This window comes from Sminthopsis crassicaudata, chromosome 3 (assembly GCF_048593235.1).
Source record: "Sminthopsis crassicaudata isolate SCR6 chromosome 3, ASM4859323v1, whole genome shotgun sequence".
NCBI classification, from domain to species: Eukaryota; Metazoa; Chordata; class Mammalia; order Dasyuromorphia; family Dasyuridae; genus Sminthopsis; species Sminthopsis crassicaudata.
The window spans coordinates 168,986,492-169,006,906 of NC_133619.1; the positions used below are offsets into that span (position 1 = coordinate 168,986,492).

The 20,415-nt window shown below is 35.1% G+C and overlaps 1 protein-coding gene across 1 annotated transcript in view; it reads right to left on the reverse strand.

Annotated features, from left to right (window-relative positions):
- The window catches only part of RAB20 (RAB20, member RAS oncogene family), a 49,399-nt gene extending 29,233 nt beyond the window's left edge, over positions 1-20,166 (reverse strand). The window contains exon 1 of the mRNA XM_074299533.1: positions 19,253-20,166. Within this exon, the coding sequence (XP_074155634.1) occupies positions 19,253-19,424 (172 nt within the window). The 5' untranslated portion in view covers positions 19,425-20,166. The remainder of the gene's footprint in view (positions 1-19,252) is intronic.
- Between the last annotated feature and the right edge of the window lie 249 nt (positions 20,167-20,415).

A 20,415-nucleotide genomic window follows, 5' to 3' on the forward strand; every position in this document is an offset into this window, starting at 1 on the left:
ATGATTCCTCTCTATATATTTCCACAAATATCATGTTATACAAGAAAAATCAGATTCAAAAGAAGAAAAAAAAAAACAAAATGCAAGCAAACAACAACAAAAAGAGTGAAAATACTATGCTTTGGTCCACATTCAGTTTCTACTGTCCTCTCTCTGGGTACATATGGCTTTCTTCATCACAAGACCATTGGAACTGGTCTGAATCTCTTCATTGTTGACAAGAGCTACATCCATCAGAACTAATCATCATATAATCTTGCTTTTTCTGTGTCTAATGGTCTCCTGGTTCATTTCACTCAGTATCAGTTCATGTAAGTCTCTGCAGATATCTCTGAAATCATCCTGCTAGTCATTTCTTACAGAACAATAATATTCCATAACATTCATATGCCATAACTTATTTAGCCATTCTCCAACTGATGGGCATCTATTCAGTTTCCAGTTTCTTGCCACTACAAAAAGGGCTGCCACAAACATTTTTACACATGTAAATTCCTTTCCTTCCTTTATGATCTCTTTAGGATTCAAGTCCAATAGAAACACTGCTGGATCAAACCACCCATAAAGAATTGCAGCAAGGGAAAACCCATTGCCTCTCAAGGTAACCTATTACACTTTTACATAACTCTAATTGTCAAAAAAAATTGTATATATATCAAACAGCATATTACGCTGGAAAGAGAGATGACTGAATTTGGGTTTGAAGGCCAATGCTGTCACTTGGACAATTCAATTAACCTCTCTGGTTTAGTTTCATTATTGCTAAAGGAGTAGGTTGTTACTCGATGAAGTCTAAGGTCTCTTGAAATCCTCATCCAAACCATGTTCCAGTAAATATTATCCACTGTAAATATCATGCTACCTGATGGTAGCATTTAAAATTTATCTTTATTAAATTTCACCCTACTTCAGTTTTCCCATTATTCTAACCTATTGAGATTTTTAAAAAATGGATTAATTGGATGAATAAGACCTAGTTCTTCCCTCTAGACACATTCTTCCATAATAGTCCTTCCTTCAAGTACTAAAAGAAGGCTAATCCAGTTTAAATAAGTCTTGAATGAAATATGTCTCTAGGCTTAAAATACCCTCAGGGTGCTCTAGTTTTATCATCATCCTTATCTTGGTTCATGACTCAGAATGTTTGTTTTCTCTAAAATATAGTATCTAGATCAAAGTATAATAAATAAGGTAGACAGAGTATAATAAAGCCTCATTTTGGACATCTTGTCTCCCTTAATGAAGCCTAGGATATTACTACTGGTTTTTTGGTGTTTGCTTTTCTAGCTTTAGATAAAGTATAGTATTTGGGGTTGGTTGAAAAGAATTTGGTCCACACAACTCAACAGCAAAGGGAGGGGCATTTAAATGGTGGGCAGCTAAATGGGGCAGTGGATAGAGCATCAGCCTTGGAGTCAAGAGAAGCTGAGTCATTTAACACTTCCTTGTTGTATGACCATGATTCCCTTGCCAAAATACACATATACACACAAACACATACACAGCAGTGGAAAGATAGTTAAAATCCTACCTCTGACAAATTATTAGATGTATATACATAAGAAAAACACTTAACCTTTTCTATAGCTAGCTAAGTGCTTTACATTAATTTTCTCATTTAATCCTTACAACAACCCTATAAGTAGATATTATTATCCCCATTTTATAGATGAGAAACTGAGGCAAAAGGAGTTTAGATGACTTGTCCACTATCACATTGCTGTGTCTGAAGTGAGATTTGAACTCAAATCTTCCTAACTCCAGGCCCAACACTTTATCTATTATGTTATCTATCTGTAAAATAGGAATCTTACTTATAGGGTCTACCTCACAGAGTTGTGAAACTTAAATGGAAAAAAATTTAAATGATTTATAAACATTAAAGACATGTCTATTATTATTATTATTATTAGCATTATGTCATACTACTGACTCACATTGAGCTTTTAATTCACTTTTTTAAAAATTAGATACTCGTTACATGTGGTCTGGCCATGCATCTCTAATTTCTGTGCTTGAATAGCTGATATTCTGAACCTGATGGTAGCATTTAAAATTTATCCCTATTAAATTTTACCCTATTTCAGTTTCCCCATTATTCTAGCCTATTGAAATCTCTTAAAACTGAATTAGTTGAATGAACATCACTTTCTATTTATCCTGGGTGAATAAGCAAGGAACCTTTTTCAAGGTTATTCTTGAACTAGCTGCCTAAATATTATACTCTTCAAATTGGGACTATTAAAAATACAGGCACATAAAATACTGTGATGAAACCAGACAAAAAAGAAAAACTTTTCAGAAAATATTGTTTAAATTGAAAAATGTTTCTTATATTAACATGATAAAGCTAATTACTTTTTAAAATGAAAATAAAAACTCATTTTTCTAATTGATAATTTTAAAAGTTGTATATTATTAATAATATTGTCAAGCATACATTCTATATGAAATGAAAGCAGTTGCTCAAATAATTCACCTAAGATAAAAAAGGGAATCAATCAATGGGGGTAGGAAATTTTTTTTATGAAATAATTTTGATAAGGATCTAATATTTAAGACATATAGGCAACTAACAGAAAATCAGTTCTCAAAAAAATTATAAGCTATTAGTGACTATACGAGATAATGCTCTATTTCACTAGTAATTAGAAAAGGGCAAATCAAAACAAATCTAAGATTTTGCCTTAAATTTGGCAATTTGGCTAAAATGGGAAAAAAGAAAGAAGTCACTCTTAGGTTGTGCAAAAACAGGCACACTAATGCTTTGTTTAGGCAAACCTATGAACTGATAAGATCATCTAAAAAGCTGTTTGGAATTATGCAAAGGAAATGACTAAATGATACATATCTTCTGGACTAGAAGACAGACACTGCCAGGCATACTGCATGTCAGTGACAAAAACAAGGACTCCATATACTTCAAAAATATTAATAACTATTTTTCATGGTAACAAAGAACTAGAAACAAAGTAGATGAATATTGGTTGGGAATGAGTAAATAAATTGTGATATGAGAATTATAATAATGCTATATTTTAAGTAATAATGAATATGATGAATATAGAGAAGCATAGAACTGGGTCAGTGTGAAGTAAGCAGAAACATGAAAATATTATACACAATTATTACATTGAAGCAAGTAGAAAACAATTGTAACAATAAAGCAATAGAAACTCAGTGTTGCAAAATTATAATGACCAAGTTTGATCCCAAAAAGAAGATATTAGAAGATACCTTTATCAGGCACTTTTGTAAAACTGGAAATTCACAGGTATGAACACTGTCATACTGTCATAATGCCAGGCTTTTTCAATATATTTATTAGTTTTGCTGAATGTTTTTATTTCTCTATTTCTTCTTTCTAAAAAAATTCTTTGTTATAGAGGATTATTCTCTGGGACAGGGAGGAGGAAATATACAGAGAAAAATATAGGCAATAGACAAACATAGAATTCAATAAAAATCTGTTATATAAAAGAAATGAAATGTTGCAAAATTATAATGGCCAGCTGGGTCCTAAAAAAGACATGGTTCCTTCTCAAGAATGAAGAAGTCCATGAATGTGGAGTAATGCAAAAACTGCCAAAGTAGTTTGAGATGTTAATTAGATTTGCTGAATTTTTTTTTCTTTCTCTTTTTTATTCTTTTTTGTATGACATGGTTCACTAAGGGACAGTTCTAGGAAATAACAAGGAAGAAATACAAGGAGAAATGTAGATGCTGTGGCAACAAAATATATCAACAAAAAAATTTTAAAGTAAACCTGTAGAATAAGTAAAAAAGATAAGTCAATTTTCTCTAAGTATGAAAGAGTCCTTTGTGATTCACATTATAAAAAATAGCTTCCTCTGTGTGATAAATAGCCATGTATTCACATTGTTCATACACATTTTAATGACATTGATACTAAAACAAATCAGAGTCACTAAAGTGCCAGTTTTATAAAGCAATCATGTAATATAGACTACAGGCCCAGGTTTGTTTACCATAAATACATCAGTATGTGCTAATATATGAGCTGATTTGCAAGATTCATTGCAATACTATTTTCAGCATTAATTTCATGTGCACCATGAATATGGAATATGACACATTATCAGAGACAATAAGACAACTAATTCTCCTCACTCTTATGTTCCATTTTTCCTAAAGCTATAGGCAATTTCGTTAACAAATATCTGAGAGTCAAAAAAAGGACAATGCATTACTATATACTAAGAATTATGGGGAAATGAGACCCATCTCTGCCTTCCACAAATTCCATGGAAAAGCATGGACCATTTCAGTTTTTTTTTTTTTTTTCTATATTCTCCAATAACTGCTACAGTAAGTGTGACTAAAGTAGAGAACAAAAGATTTGGATTTGGAGACTTGAGTTTGAAAACTTATTCATGCATTTATCTCTGGGTAACCATAAACAAACAGCCAATTAAAGTCTTTAAAAATCTTAGTTTCCTCAGATATAAAATGGTAGTAATAATATTTGCACCCCTTGCCTCATGAGATTTTATAAACCTGAATATGTGTCATAGTTAAAGTGCTGGACTTGAATTCTGAAAGACCTAGATTAAAATTTTGCCTTTAATATTTATTATTTGGGTGACAAGTTACTTAATCTCAATTATAGCTTCTACATCTAAAATCTATAGTGCCTACAAAGTCATTAATGGCTCACGTGAGATAATGAAGGTGAAGTCCTCTGCAAACTTTTTAAAAACATTATAAAATGTCCATAGACATTTTGATTGGACCTTATTAACTGCTTGTTTAATCTGAATCTTAACTCTAGCAGGAGATATTTTGTTACTCTCGTTGTAAAAATAGAAGGCAGTATATGGTAAGTGTCACAAGAGAGATACAAAGTGATTCTTCCTGCTGGAATGAATGCCCACTAAATTGAAGCTCATCTTTGAAGGTCAGTACAAGATTGAGCTAAGCAGAGATGGGAGGAAGGGTATTTCAAATGTAGGAAGGCATTAGGCAAAAATGAGATAATTTTGGAAAAAGACACATGTTTATTGGGCTTGGATATAAAATCTATTGAAGAATAGTGGATAGGAAAGGTTGGAAAGAACTTTGAATTTTATTCTAAGAAATTTAGAGCAATAAGCAAGAAGGAACCACAGCAAGTTTTTAATAAGGGAGCAACCAATCAGTGCATTCAAGAAATTTTTATGATGTACAAGATGACTCCCTTCATTAAAGTACTCTTGTGACACATGGCTTCATATAAATAGGTGAACCTGGGTTTGCAAAAGCTATTTATGTCAGTAGAGGACAAAATGCAAAAAATTTAAGTACCAGCCAATGTGCTACCTCTTAAGAATTTCACAGGGATTTATCGTCAAGTGATGGTTTTTAATTTTTTGACTAAAAAAATCTAGTGAGATTTAGTGAGAGAAAAATACCCATTCCAATGAAATCAGAAATCAAAATGAATACAAGATGTATTAGGTAGGGTAGAGGAACAAAGAGATAGGAAAATTATATAAGAAAGCTATTTCATCAGTCTGGTTAAAAAAGAGAGAGAGAAGAGATAAGTGGGAATGAAATGTGAATGAAAGAAATAATTTCCATTGGGACACTGAAATTTTACTCTAAGTAGTAATAGGAATGAAAAAGCACAGAATCATCCCTTTTCATACCCAATGACTTTGCCCATTATACTTCCACTGCTCATTTGATGAAACAAATTCAAAATAGAAAGTCAATCAACATGCATCATAATGCCTGTATTTCTAGGGTGAACTTTTAAAAAAGTCTAATGAAGTATGAAATTGTCTTCTCAAGTGCATTAAATGTAATCCAGGTATAATGTAATAATCAACTACTTGACCTTAATTAGTTGTTTCACCTGAATCAACAATATGCTGAGTTTTAATAATTCCTCCTAGCTATAAAATGCCTAAGGTGACTAGGAGAGATAGGCCAATCAAGGTATGAGATTTCCTTGTATAAGAAGCTGTTCTGGTTATGACTCTGAAATTAGCCAGACTCCTGAACTACTGCTGTAGACTTCAGACTGTTTTATCCAACATAAGTAATATTAGGCTATAGATTCATACTCCAGCAATATTGAAATAAGAAACATTAGAGAAATTAAGAATAACTGAAAAAAGTCATAGAGTACTGGGGTGCCTAATCAGAATCCCATATATCTTTGTTCAAGGAGTAACACTGTAAGGAATCACCATCATTAAGGTACTTTTACCTAGTCTTCAAAAGTAATGTTTAGCTTCTAGCACTGAAACTCCCCAAGATCTTCATCCTGGACTCTCTAAATCAAACAAAGTTAATTCAAAGACTTCTTATAATTATGGAGAAAAAATTAGTAATGGGAGGAGGAGGAGATAGAAGGAGAAAATCAGTATGGAAAAATTTTCCCACTCACTTAATACAAATGATCAAAGGCAAGATTGTTCAGAATACAAGAAAGCAAAATGGGAAACACATGATACTTCAATTCAATCCTCATTACTAAACAATCACTTTGCTATATGAGGTGCTGAGGTTAGAAAGACAAATCAAAACAGTGGACTTGAAATTGGAAGACTTGAGTTCCAAGTATTGCAATGACTAGGTATGGATCATGGGCCAATCACTTAGACTCTCTGATCCTCATCTTTCTCACCTATAAAATGGAGAAGTAAGATTGTACTACAGAGAGGACAACTTGAGCTAAAATCTTGCTTTTCTAACACACATTCTGTGTGATCCTGGACAAGTTATTTAATTTTCAATATACCACGACACTCTCTATGGCTCTAAATTCAGAAGACCGATAAATCTGCATAAAGATTGACATTTCCCCATATCAATAAAATCAGAGGTACAGACTAAAAACAAAGAATAATAGTCATTGCAAAACAACTACCTTATTTGAAGCAAATTTTCTGGAAAGTAATAATAAAATGTGAGTTACTCTTATGTATAAAGTTGTGGCATATAAAAATAAATAGAAGTGATCTAAGTCAACCTCATCATTTTTTGTTGAGGAAACTGAAGCCTAGAAAGATTAAAAAAATTGACCCAAATCATAATTAGAGGTAGCCTATCACTCTTCAAATTTTTTTAACTGATAGTGATTAAATTGGTATTGGGAATTCCCAGGGATGAAACTCCCTTTATAAATAACATCTATTCTGCCATTTTAGAATTTTAGAAATATGTTGGGGGCACTAAGAAGTTAGGTATGTGTCAAAAGCAGAACTTGAACCCAGGTTGTCCCGATTCTCTGGATGTCTAGAAGTTACTATATATGTTGCTTTGTCATTTAGCACCCTTTCAGATGTTGTGGTATGTTGGAAAGAAGACATGCTCTAGAGCCAAGGAAATCAATGGGTAGGTATATAGCCAGTCTCTGATGCTTATCACCGGCAAGACCACAGCAATTTCACCTAGTAAAGGGCCTCCTTGCTAAGCCATAGTATCTTACATCTCAGCTCCACATTCTACACTGGCTTTGCATTGGCTTTCAATGGCTTCTGAAAAATCCCAGTTAGGTTTTCCAAAGTTAAAGGGAGATGTCTAAATTCCTCATTTAGGGAAGAGAGCAGTGGTAGTGGCTTAAATTCTGCAAACCTTCACTTGTTTCTGCCTCTTACTGAATGTATTGTAAGCAAGTCACTAGGCCCCTACAGGCCTTCATTTCCTAATCAAGGAAAAATGAGGTGGAAGACTAGTTGAGGCTCAGTAGATAGAGCACTAGGCCTGGAGTTTGGAAGACCCCAGTTCAGATTCAGCCTCAGACACTTACTACTCATATGACTATAGGCAAATCACTTAAACCCTGATTTAATTCACTAGGGAAGGAAATGGCAAACCAGTCTAGTATCTTGGCCAAGAAAACCCCATGGACAGTAGTGGTATAATATGGTTCATAGAGTCATGAAGAGTTGAACATGACTGACTGTGAAGAAAAATACATGATCTCTGCAGACTCTTCCAGTCTAATGATTCTGTCATTTTCTCCATTCACACACCTATACATCAATTTTAGAATAACTAAATTTGAATAAGTTTACAGAAATTAATAATTCAGTATTCATATCATAAATGTGAGCTGGCTACAAAAAGTAAATGGTATAGAACATGGTACCTGGAGTAAGTAATAAATTCAAACAAACTGGATGCCAGACACATCATTATCATCTTTAAATGACACTTACTATGTGCCAGGCACTGTGCTAAGTACTTTATAATTATTATCTCATATGATCTTTACAACAACCCTTTAAGGTAGGTGCTATTTTTATTTCCATTTTACAGATGAGAGAACTGAGGTAGACAGAAATTAAGTGACTTGTGGAAGATCTCACAGCTAGCAAGTATCTTCAGCTAAATTTGAAATCAGGTCTTTCTGATTCTAGGTCTAGCATTCTATCCACTGTGTTACCTACATGATTAGATCATTACCCTAAGCAAACTTCTATCTACCTCAGTTTTCTCTTCTGTAAAATGGGGATGAGTATAGTATCTAACTCCAAGGGTTATTGCAAGGATGAAATGAGATAAGATTTATAAGTCATTTTGCAAACATTAACTTGTATATTAATGATAACTATTATTGTTGTTATAGTAATTTTTGAATGTGTCTTAACTTCCTCTACTAGAATGTACATTCTTAAAGGGGAAGAGATGGAATCTTACTTATTTTTCTAGACTGCTGAGATGAAGTGAATTAAAAGTTGGCCTTGGAATCAGGAATATCCAGGTTCAAGTCCTTCCTCAAACAACCTAGCTGAGTGACCCTTCGGTCAAAGAGTAGTTGTGGATTTACTTAGAGGGTGGATCTACTTTGGTAGAGGGGATTGCCCCATCAGGAACTGCTTACACAAATGAAATCACAGGTCCAACTCCCTCCCCAAAGTGTCAATAATCCAAATCTCCAAGAGTACCTAAAAATGTTTGTGGAACTAATAAAATAATGAAAAGAATCTATCCAACTCATCCACTCCCTCAAGAATCATCCCAATGATGTGTTTGATGTAGGCACCAAATGATGTCTTCAGGAATTCCAAATGATATGTTCCAGGTTTAAGACCAAATGGTGAGATTGCATCAAATGTTGGGGGTCAGCCATGTGAATAATTCACAATGGCCATTCTCATTTTAAGTATGATTCTTTGTTTAAACATGTGCAATTCTTCTCTGTATATTTCTACAATTATGCTGCAAAAGGAAAATTAAAACAAAAAGGAGAAACATGAGAAAGAAAACAAAAAGCAAGCAAACAACAGCAAAAGTGAAAATTCTATGCTGTGATCCACTCTTAGTCCCCACAGTCCTCTTTCTGGGTGCAGATGACATTGGAGGTGAATGGTCATTCTCTTTAGTAAAAGATGTATTTATTTAGGAGAAGAGGTTACAGACAAAATAGATACAATAGACATCAGGAGTGGTAAATATGAAATAGAGTTGGGAAAGCATATAGTTAGCAAGGAAAAGATTTTTAACAATTAATGATAGAAAAGACAAATTCCCTAATAGAACTTACAATTAGCCAGGAAAAAGGAAACACCCCATGAGATTGGAGTAAGCCCTTAACTGACAAGCTAACTCCTAAAAGAAATTTAGCATCCTAAAAGTGTTAGTTATAATAAGGACAAAGAATAGAGGCATGGAGGGGAATGAGAGAAAAGACACTATGAGACAGAGTCCCATAGTTGAGTTAAACCCAAAAGAGGTTCAGCAAAAATGATGTGAGCCACGGATAAATTTATAGGTAAAACAATCTCAGGAGTTTGACATAACTTGGATTTCTGCTCTCCACAGAGGCTGGTTAAAAGTTAAACTGAACCCCATCAGTGCCCTTCCCTATTTGCTTTAGGGAGTAATTCCAGCAATATTTCAATCTTTCTCTACCAACTCTGTCTAATTACTCAGGACCTCATCATGAATATTATGAAAATTTCAAAACCAAATTTAAATAGCATTTAGGGCAGAAGCATCCCTCAATCTGTCTGAATACTTCTGTCACCATTTTTGGCCCTTTTGGCCGACAGATGGATGTGTAGATACAAGAAAGCTCACCTACTGATTTTCTTCCAAGTACATATTGTTTAGGTAGTTCATCTTTTTGATGTCTCTCTCCTAGATCTCCCCTTTACAAAATAAGCCACAAAATAAGCTCTCTTCTAGGACAGCACTCAGTTATAGGCCCAAGAATGTCTATATATCTACAGGCAGAAATAGCAGCTAAGGCTTGTGAGCTATTCTTAACAGGCTACCAGCAATCACATTTTTTTTTCTTTCCTAGATCAGTTTTGATAGTTCACCTTAGGTCACTGGAGGCAATGAAGGATTTCTTAGCCTAAAGCTGTAGCTTGTTAAATATAGTATCTTCTTATAGAATGCAAATAGCAAGTCCCTTATAAAGAGAAACTAAAGCAGTTCAAATTTTGGATGAAATCCAAGATCGGGGCAATCCAGATGTAAAGTTTTAAGAACCAAAGTTTAGTACAAATATTTCTATCTCTACTTTTTAGGCCCATGGGAAAAACTTGCTAGGCAAATAAAAAGGAATATAACCTTAAGCCTAGAAAGCTTTTTATTTCCCTGTGTCACCTCTAGAATTGGAAATTCAATTCAACAATGTTTAAGTGTTCCCCCTTGTTCCTCATATACAAAGCATAGTGTTGAGCAAGAGGGTGGGGGAAAATTTTAAAACCTCAAAGCCAAAAAACAAAACAAAACAAAATTTAAAAAACCCTAAAAACTCCTGGCCTGAAAGAGCTAACTATCTACTAAAAAAGGAAGGGATTCTTAACCTTTTTTTGAATTATGGACCCCTTGACAATAATGATTTTAAATTCATAAATTAATATACATTGGAATTCAAAGAAAAATAACTAAAGTACAACTATCAAATTGTATTTTTTTAAAAAGATCATGGACCCCTGACTGAGAATATAAGAAAAATTACAATATAGTGAGAGCAAAGGAGATGCAGGAAAAGCTGATCTAGGAAAATTTAAGAGACAAATTACCTTTCGTGGACAGCAGGAAACCCTAAATGTAGAGCTGACTCCTAAGCTAAAAAGGAGATGCATTCCAGACAAGGATGATGGTTAGTCAGTCATTTCAATTCAATTAATTTTTTTTACTATGTGCCAGGCACTTTGATACTTTGGGGAATACAAAAAACAAAACAAGCAAAGAAACAAAAAGTCACAGATCCTGATTTCAAGATTCTTACATTCTACAGAGATAAAATTTGTAAAGCACTTAGCATAGTGTCTGGCACATAGAAGACACCTAATAAATACTGAATTCCTTTCTTCCTTCATCCCTCTCTCTTTTCTTCCTTCCTTCTTCTTTCTTTCTTTTCTTCCTTCCTTCCTTCTTTCCTGCCTGCCTCTAAGGAGATGACATATATCAATATAAAGTAATATGGGGGAGAGGGCAAAAGAGGTAATAACTAAGAGGGGTGAGGAAAGGCCTTTTTAGAAAGTGGCACTTTAATTGAGCCTTTAAGAATTTGGAAGATCAAGAGTCAAGGGTAAAAAAGAAAGAGTATTTCAGGTATGGGAGAAAACCTATACAAAGGTAAGGAAATGGGGAATGGAATATTCATAATCCAGGTAACAACAAATAGATCTAAAGTTTTGTGGTAGCATAGAACTTACAGCTATAGGAACCATAAGAACATGAGAATGTACGATAAGAATACTGATGTCAAAAAGATAGATTTTGGGGACTATTTAGGCCTTAAAGTATATTATAAAGCAGTTTTATCAAAACTATTTGGTACTAGTTAATTTTAAAATAGATCAATGGAACAGATTAGACAAGAAAGATTCAGAAATAACTGAATTCAAGTCAAACTTTATAAATTTGAAGAAATAAATTTAAATCATCATCTTATAACATACAGGATAAACTAAAAATGGACATGGAACCTAAATATTAAAGATCATACCATTAAAAAAAAACTTGATCATACAGCTTTTTCAGCTATGTGTAAGAAATGAAAAGTAAGTATAGAGGCTACTGTAAAAGAGAAACAGAGGCAGAAATAAAGAGATAGAGTATTTTGATTACATAAAATTTAAAAACTTTTGCATCAAAAAATTAATGCATCTAGTATAAGAAAGGAGATTATTGGGAAAAAATTGTATCAGATTTCTCAGATAAGGATTTGCTGTCCAAGATATAGAAACAAGTAACAAAAATATCTAAGGTCAAAAATAGCCATTTCCTGACAGACAAATTGTCAAAGGCTATAAACAAGTACTTCTCAAAGTACTTGGTTAGTTTGTGGCAGAGTAGATAGAGCAATGAGCCTGAAGTCAGAAAGACCTAATTCCAAATCTGCATTCAAGACACTTACTAATTATGTGACTCTGGGAAAGTCATTTAACCCCTGCTTGACTCAGTTCCCCTGTTTGTAAAATGGGAATAACAAAAGCATCTACACTTCCTGGTGTTTTTGTGAGGGTCAAATAAAATAATGACAAAGTGCCTACCTACATAAATGTTAGTTATTATTCTCAAAAGACTTGCAAATTATTATCATCCGTATAAATAATGCTCCAAATCACTTATAATAAGAGAAATGCAAATCAAAATAAAACTCAAAAAAATTGACAAAGAGGATAAAAGAAGAAAAGAAATCAATGTTGAAGGAGTTATAGAAAGATAGGTACATTGATACACTGTTGGTGGCCCTGTACAATTGTACAATTATTCCACAGGTCATTATTAATTATGTCATAAAAATGACTAAAATGTCTTTATCCTTTAATCCAGAGATTCCATTTTTAGTTATGTACCCTATAGAGAGTAATAATAAAGAAGATTCAATATGCATAAATTTATAAATTTTTTGTAAATAGATACCTATCACCTAAGGAATGGTCAAACAAGTTGTGATACATTAATAAGCATATTCTATTACTGTACAATAAAAAGATTATTATTTTGAACATAAAAAGGTACCAGAAGATTTATATGAATTAATGCAAGGGAGAGCCAAGAAAACAGAACCAAGAAAATAATATACACAATGATGGCCACAATATAAATGGATAAAAAAAAAAAACAACTAGACAGCAGAAACCAAATATAGCAAAATTAGAAATTGCAGGAACCTCCTCCTGTTTTCTTTGTTGGGTTAAGGGGCTATGAATCTAATGTCAGACTTTTCTCAGGATTTGTTTGCTAGTTTTGCTAAGGTTTTTCCCTTCTTATTTTTTCCTTTGTTATTAGAGATTGTTCTCTGGGAGGGAATGGGAATTACTGAGAAATTCAGGTGATATAAAAAGAGATCAGTAGCCAGGGCAAGATAATAGATGTCTGTAATCCCTATTTCTGGAGAAGTTGAGGTTGGCAGATTGTTTGAGCTGAGGAATTCTGAGCTGCAGTTGAATAATTTGACCAGGTATACTCACTTAATCTGGCACTAATACTGTATGCTTCTACCCTATATATGAATAGATACATATATACATCTATACAGATACAAAGATCACAGTAATAATATGCTTTTTTCAAAGCGGGCTTTAGTTCAAAGTCATTTAAAAAAACAGGATAAGTGTCTAAAGGCAATCCAGCTCACTTCTGTTTAACTTTGGAAACAATTCATTATTGATTTGTACTATGTACTGATAGCATTCTAAAGATTTTCTAACCAACTGCATATCATCAATTTAACAAGCAGCCTTTATTTTCTTGGTTTTTCCTCCGTGGTAATTAGACAAAACCCTTTTGCGTAAAGTAAAATTTCCCTTTAGGAAAATCCATAATGTTCTTGGTGTTGAAGTAACCACCAAAATGTCATCCTTAAACAGGAACACTTCAAGGGTTTCACCATCTAAAAAATCAGTCCACTTGAATTTGAACTCTATGCTAGATCTCTTCTATGATTATGCTTAATCCCTTTGGAAAAGCATATAACTCATATATTTTTCCTTGATTGGTATTAATGAACTGAAGACTGTTGAAGAGAATTATATAGATACAGATACACTATACATAATATACATATAGTTTCATCTTTCAAGGTATCTTGTGTGATTCTATGTGCCTAGAAGACATTTTGTTGGGAGGAGATCTCTTAAGGTATGTATATGTGTGTGTGTGTGTGTGTGTGTGTGTGTGTGTGTGTGTGTGTGTGAGAGTATATGTGTGTACATATTTATATGTATATCTTATACATATATAGTTTATAAATGTATGTAAATTATAATTTTATATATGTAATATTAGATATAGATTATAAATGTCAACAAACAAAAAGCACAATGGGATTTGTCCTTCTACATATTTTAGTCAATTGTGTAATGGTAAAGATATGGTCTACTGTAAAATGTCACCTATAAGAACCAGTAGAACAATTAATACATCATTGTAAAGGCAAACAACTTTGAAAGACTTAGGAACTCTGATCAATGCAGTAGCCAGCTACAATTTCAGAGGAATTGATAATAAATCATGCTACTAACATTCTGATGATGGATGATGGATTCAGGGTGCAAATTGAAATATATTTCCAATGAAGAAATTAGTTTAGCTTGACTGTGTACATTTGTTACAAGGGTTTTCTCACCTTTTCAAGACAATTGAAAAGGGAGGAAGTAGGAGAGAGAGAAAATAAAATGTTGTTAATTGGAAAGAATAAAATTAAAATTTAAAAATATATCACTTGCAAGCTTAACTATTCCATTTTGATACCCTCATTACCTCTAAGTGCATGTAGATTATTTTCAAAAAGATTTTGAAAAAATCTTGAAAAGAAAAGTAATCCTTAAGATTGGTAATTACTAATAGTCTCTCAGTTACCTCTATTTGGTAATTTTTCAATGCCTGGTATACTTCATACTTTTATTTCACTAGGCAATCAAAATTTCAATGCCTTCAAAACTCCATTACCTCCAGTAGAGTAGATTTAATACAGCTGTTTTTCTCATTCTGTTTTCTTTTGTGCTATTTCTACTTCCTCATAGAGTCCAAGAGGCACTATAATATATTCTAGTCCAAATGTGTTGGCTCCATTTTCCTTGATGATAAAGAGTCTGTTATATAAAGATTCTTTTTCAATTTTTCATCTATTTGTTGTTCCCTTTCAAGTCCATCCTTAAATGCTTTTGGAATAAATTTGTTTAGTTGAGTCTCCTGACAAGTTTTCTATAAAATTGTTTTTCTCTCCATTGCTTCTTGATGCTTTATGGAGTAATACTGCTCATAATCTTTGTCTTCATGCAGACTTAGGAAGGTTTAAAATACTAAAGTCCAGTACAAGGAAACATGGAGCTCATAATAAGACAGACTTAAATAGATTAAGCCTTTTATTGAGGGGAAATAAGAATTGAGAGAGGTCAGAGATGAAGGACACAAGGCAATCCAATGAGATCCTGGATAGGGTTAGGCAACCTGGTAGGGCACTGAAGGGAATGAGATTCATCAGTTAAGGTTTGATTGGTTTTTGAAGATTCCTGAGGAATTGTTGTCCAGTTGCTACTCAAAACTCCCCTACCAGTAGAGAAGGAGCTTTGAGTTATTACTTTCAGAATTACTCTATCAGAATGACTCAGGAATTTTGAACTTCAAAACCAAGGCTTTTTCATTTATGGAATGAGGATGCCATTGCTATTCTTTGACAAATTTTAGACAAATGAATTTATAGTCTAATCCCATGTTTTCCTTGCTTGTCATATCTCTCAATTTGTTAAGGAGATTGAGTGTTGGCTAACTGCAGTGGTTTCTAGAGTCTTGCTTTCTCCTTTACAAGTGATTGATTTATATTGGATAAAATTCTGTTTGAAATTTTTGTTTAGGGTCACAAAGACCAATAATAAATTGTAATTATAGGCCAACTGCACCCAGTAGGGAGGAAATTAAAAAAAAACTCTCCTGGTTTTGTTAACAGGATAACCTATGATATCCATCTGGCTACAAGGGAATAATGAAACATTGTTGGAGTTTTCACCCACTCACCAGAATAAAAGAACAATTCTCTTTTTCTTTTCTCCATGGTCTGTGAGATCAAAATTATTTTTAAAAAATAATACTAAAATAATGCTAAAATTTCTAAATGGTAAATATTAATTAACTCACATTAAAATGCTATGTGGGAAGAGATGTTTAATGATGATAAAGAATCCTGAGATAAAAGTTTGTTAACCATTGTTATGGAGGACAGTGGACTTAGGAGACAGGAAGATCTGAGTGCAAACACTGCCTATGGGACCCTGGATAAATCACCTAACTTCTCTGGGCCTCGGTTTACAAAATGAGGAAATTGGACTTCATGATCTGAGTTCCCCTCAAGCTCTACAGCTCTGATCCTATGACCTTAAGGTGTTTCTGGAAAAGATGTGAGAATCCATTCCCTTAGAACTCCACCTGTCATCCTCCTAACTTTCTAAAAGTACTCCCTTTGGTTACCACTGCCCCATACTGATGGTTTCTACCTTTAGAATGTAAACTCTTTGAGGGAAGAGATTGTTTTCCTTTTGTATTTCTATCCCCAATGATTAACTCAGAATCTGTGTTTATTAAATGATTTTCATTCATTAATTCATTGACCCTGTATTGATGAGCTTAATTATGCCAATTCTCAGACAACAGACACCACTGAGCCAGTACCTGAAGTCTTTTCAAGTTAAAACCTGCCAGAGTTTGTGCTCCACTGATATGACCTTCAAGAAATCAGGGTCACTTCCAAGAAACAAAAGTGATTTTAAATTCAGGAAATTAGTGATGTGGAAAGAGAGGAAGACTTACTAATACATTGCCTAGGCTTTCCTCATTGCTCCTCCCAATACTCCTGAATACAAACACTTGGCATTCCCCGAACAACAACCAAAAAAAAAAAAAACCCGAAGCATCCAGGAAATCTGAGTGTACTGCAGCAGGAAACTGAGAAAATATCTAGGGCATCATATCAGCAGTATTTCAAAATTCTGTGGTGATTAATATGCCTGCTATAGATGTCCTTGCTTCTGATGAAGAAAATGCAAAAAAAAAAATGGTACTGAAATAAATTACAAGTGTTACTTCATATACTCTCTCAAGCTCAGTATTACATGATTCAGATATATCACAGTTTGAATAATGTTTCCAGAAACATACAAATTGCAGAAATTTGATATTAGCCTCTGAGGAGGGGACCATTCCTTAACACCAGATCACAGAAGGGACTTTACTAAACAAAACTTTTTCCACCACTATCCCAAGTAAAAAGCAAATTCCTTAAGGGCTGGGACTATTTTCACATTTTGTATTTGTAGTTCAAGACTTGCCCATAGTGTGCTGTTCAGTTATTTCAGTCATATCTGAATCTTCAAGACCCTATTTGGAGTTTTCTTGGCAAAGATCCTGGAGTAATTTGCCATTGCCTTCTCCATATTATTTTACAGATGAGGAAACTGAGGCAAACAGGGTTAAGTGATTTTCCCAGGATCACACAGTTAATAAGTGTCTAAGGTCAGATTTGAACTCAGGAAGATGAGTATTCCTGACTCCAGGCATGGCATTCTAACCCCTATGCCACTTAGATGCCTATTGTACTTAGGTGTTTTCATAAACAAAATTTATTTTGGATTAGAATTTTACATTATTCCCGGCAATAAGACAACAGAAGACCAATCCCAAAGCTCGCTACAGTTAGTTAGGGATTAGTTATTTAGGGATTGTACATACAAGTCTTTCTAAAGAATACTTATTGATTACATATAACTTCACCTCTGGAATTAAGACTGAAAATTTAAGAAAAGAATAAGGAGACAACATCCACAGGCTCAATGACTTTGTGTGTAAAACAAAAATAATGTCATACTTTGAAACTTCAAGGGGAGGGAGTTTTTATAGGGGTGAGTTTAGTTTCAAAGGATAGAAACAAAAACTGTCTCCTTATTTTAGTCAGATCCTTATTATTTAAAAAATGCAAATACAGTGTGATCCTGAAGTTCATTAATTCAAATTCATTTGATTTAACCAATTTAAAAAACAGAGACAATTAAAATCGTGTTTACTCAGCAGAACTAGGGGCACACAGTTGGCAATTAAAAACCTTGGGCAGGATCCTTGTGCATTTGTCACTCTTTAAAGTGTTAGCACCAGAGATGCTACCTCTAGAAGCTTCAACCACAAAAAAAAAAAAAAAAAAAAAAAAAAAAAAAAAAAAAAGTGATAACATTATTTCTTCATTTACTTGTTTCATTCTTTTCAGTGGGAATGGGCAATTATCAGTTCCACTCCGTAGACTTAGCAAATTGAGACCTAGGTTTAGACTCTAATGAAGTTACTTCTAAAAAAGTCATAAATCCCACCAAATAAGAAAAACCACCCCCCCCTCTTTTTTTTTTTTTTTCTCTTTGTCTCTTCTCCAAATTCCCAGATCTAAGAAAAAGGAAAATCTCAACTTTTTTTATCATGGTAAAATAATAACAATAACAATAAGGTTATATACTTAGCACTGTCATATAGCATATAAATAATAGCATTACAATTCAAGTTCAAGGACTATATTTCCTGGGCAGCTTCCATCTGGAGTCAATGAGGAGAATAACTAGGCAAACTCAAATGAAATTGCTTCCTTAAAAGAGTAACTTTACTAAAGAATACTTTAGCACCTTCCCAGAAGTGCAAGGAAACCGAAAGAAAGGGAATTGTAAGAAAGTATGGTTGAGAGCACAGGGAGGATGAGATCAGCCAGGAGACAGTGAGTAGTATTGCTAAGAAGCAGCCTGGTGCAATGAGAAACGCACTAAATTCGGAATTAGAATACCCTAATTCGAACCAGATTCTGCTACGTATCTGACGTTGGGCAACCTACTTCAACTACCAGGACCTCAGTTTCTAAGAAAAAATGACAGGATTGAATTAATATTGCAAGATCTCTTAACCAGCTCTAAATCCTGTGATTGCTCTACAGAGAGCCTTTTCTTTAAGATCCTTTCCAACCTTCCCAAATTTCTACAGAAGTTCCTTCTCCCAGAATTGAGAAGCAATATTGGTGTGGAATCAAATTAGCAAGCACTTATTGAGCCAGGCACTGAGCTGAAGCGCTGAAAATTCGAAGAAAAAGCAAAAATCATCTTTGCCCTCAAAGAGCTTTCCTTTATGAGGGAAGATAACATAAGCCCTAGTTTCAAACTAGGCAGTGTGACTCCCCGGGATGGGTAAACTTCACCTTTCTGACCCTTGGAGTTTGGACCGGATGACCTCTGAGGTCTCTTCCAGCTTCTAAAGTTTTGGAAAAGAAAGAGCAAGGTTTCTTAGAGAGAAACCCGGGCGAGGCGGTTACCTGCAGTGTCCCAGATGGAAATGTTATAGGATCGCCACTGCTTCAGGTAGAAGGCTCCCCCGACCGTGCTGACAGTTTCTTGGAAGCGCCTTTCCATGTACCTGTGTAACAGCGACGTCTTGCCGACGTTCATGTCCCCTAGCAGCACAATCTTCACGTCTGGTTTCCTCATTTCCCCGAAATAAGCCCGGGACTAGCTGACCACTTGGGGAAGCTTCTGCCACCCTCCACCCCCGGGAGTCCGTCTCCCAACAGACAGCAGCTGAATAAGAGGACCCGAAAGTCCTGTCCCGCTTCCTGAAGTCGTTCGAGCTTCTTAGGGGCAACTCCCTCCCCTCACCGCTAGCAGCACCTCAACTCTCGGGAAGTCCCCACCTGGGGGGGCCACCAAGGAATGAGTCTCTCCCGATAGGCGCAGTTTTGAGGAATGACAAGTTCAGAGTTTCCCCTGCCGGGACTTTACCTCTGGGATCTCGAGGAGGAGGAGGAGGAGGGTAGGGGGAGGACGGAAGAGGAAGCGCGTTTCAACGCATAAAAAAGGGGCAGGAGCTGGGGGAAATCCAGCCCCGATGCCCACGTCGGGGGCGGGGGGGGGAGGGGAGCAATAAACCCCACCGAGGCCCTCAGTCCCCAGATCCCACCTCTAGTACCTTCATTCCCTCCTTCCTTCCCTTTATTCAGCCAGAGTCCACTCCACTCGGCCCCGGGCTGGGCTCCTTCAGTCCTCTTACCCAGCTGAAGCAGTGGTTACAGCGGCCCCTGGGGACACCAGAGCGCCGCGCAATGCCCAGCTCGCCCCCAACTCAGCTATCCCCGGATCCCCCAACTCGCAGACTAGCAGGCTCTCCCTTCCCACACCCACACCCAACCCCACGGCTGGAGTTTGCGTTCTCTAAAGATGAGTAAGTAACCTTCCTTCTTTAGTCTGACTCGGCCACGACAGGAAAAAAGGTGAATGGGGGCGGGAGGGAGGAGGGGACTAAGAAGAGGAGTTCCAAAAAACCGCTAAGGAGCCAAAGGGACTAGATGGGAAGCTGCTTGAGGGCATCGACTCTTTCACTTTCATTTTTGCATCCTGGGTGCCCGACAAGTTGTAGATGCTTACTACCTGATGATTGATTGGTGATTTCATTGACACTGTGAGATTAATTCATGCATTATTT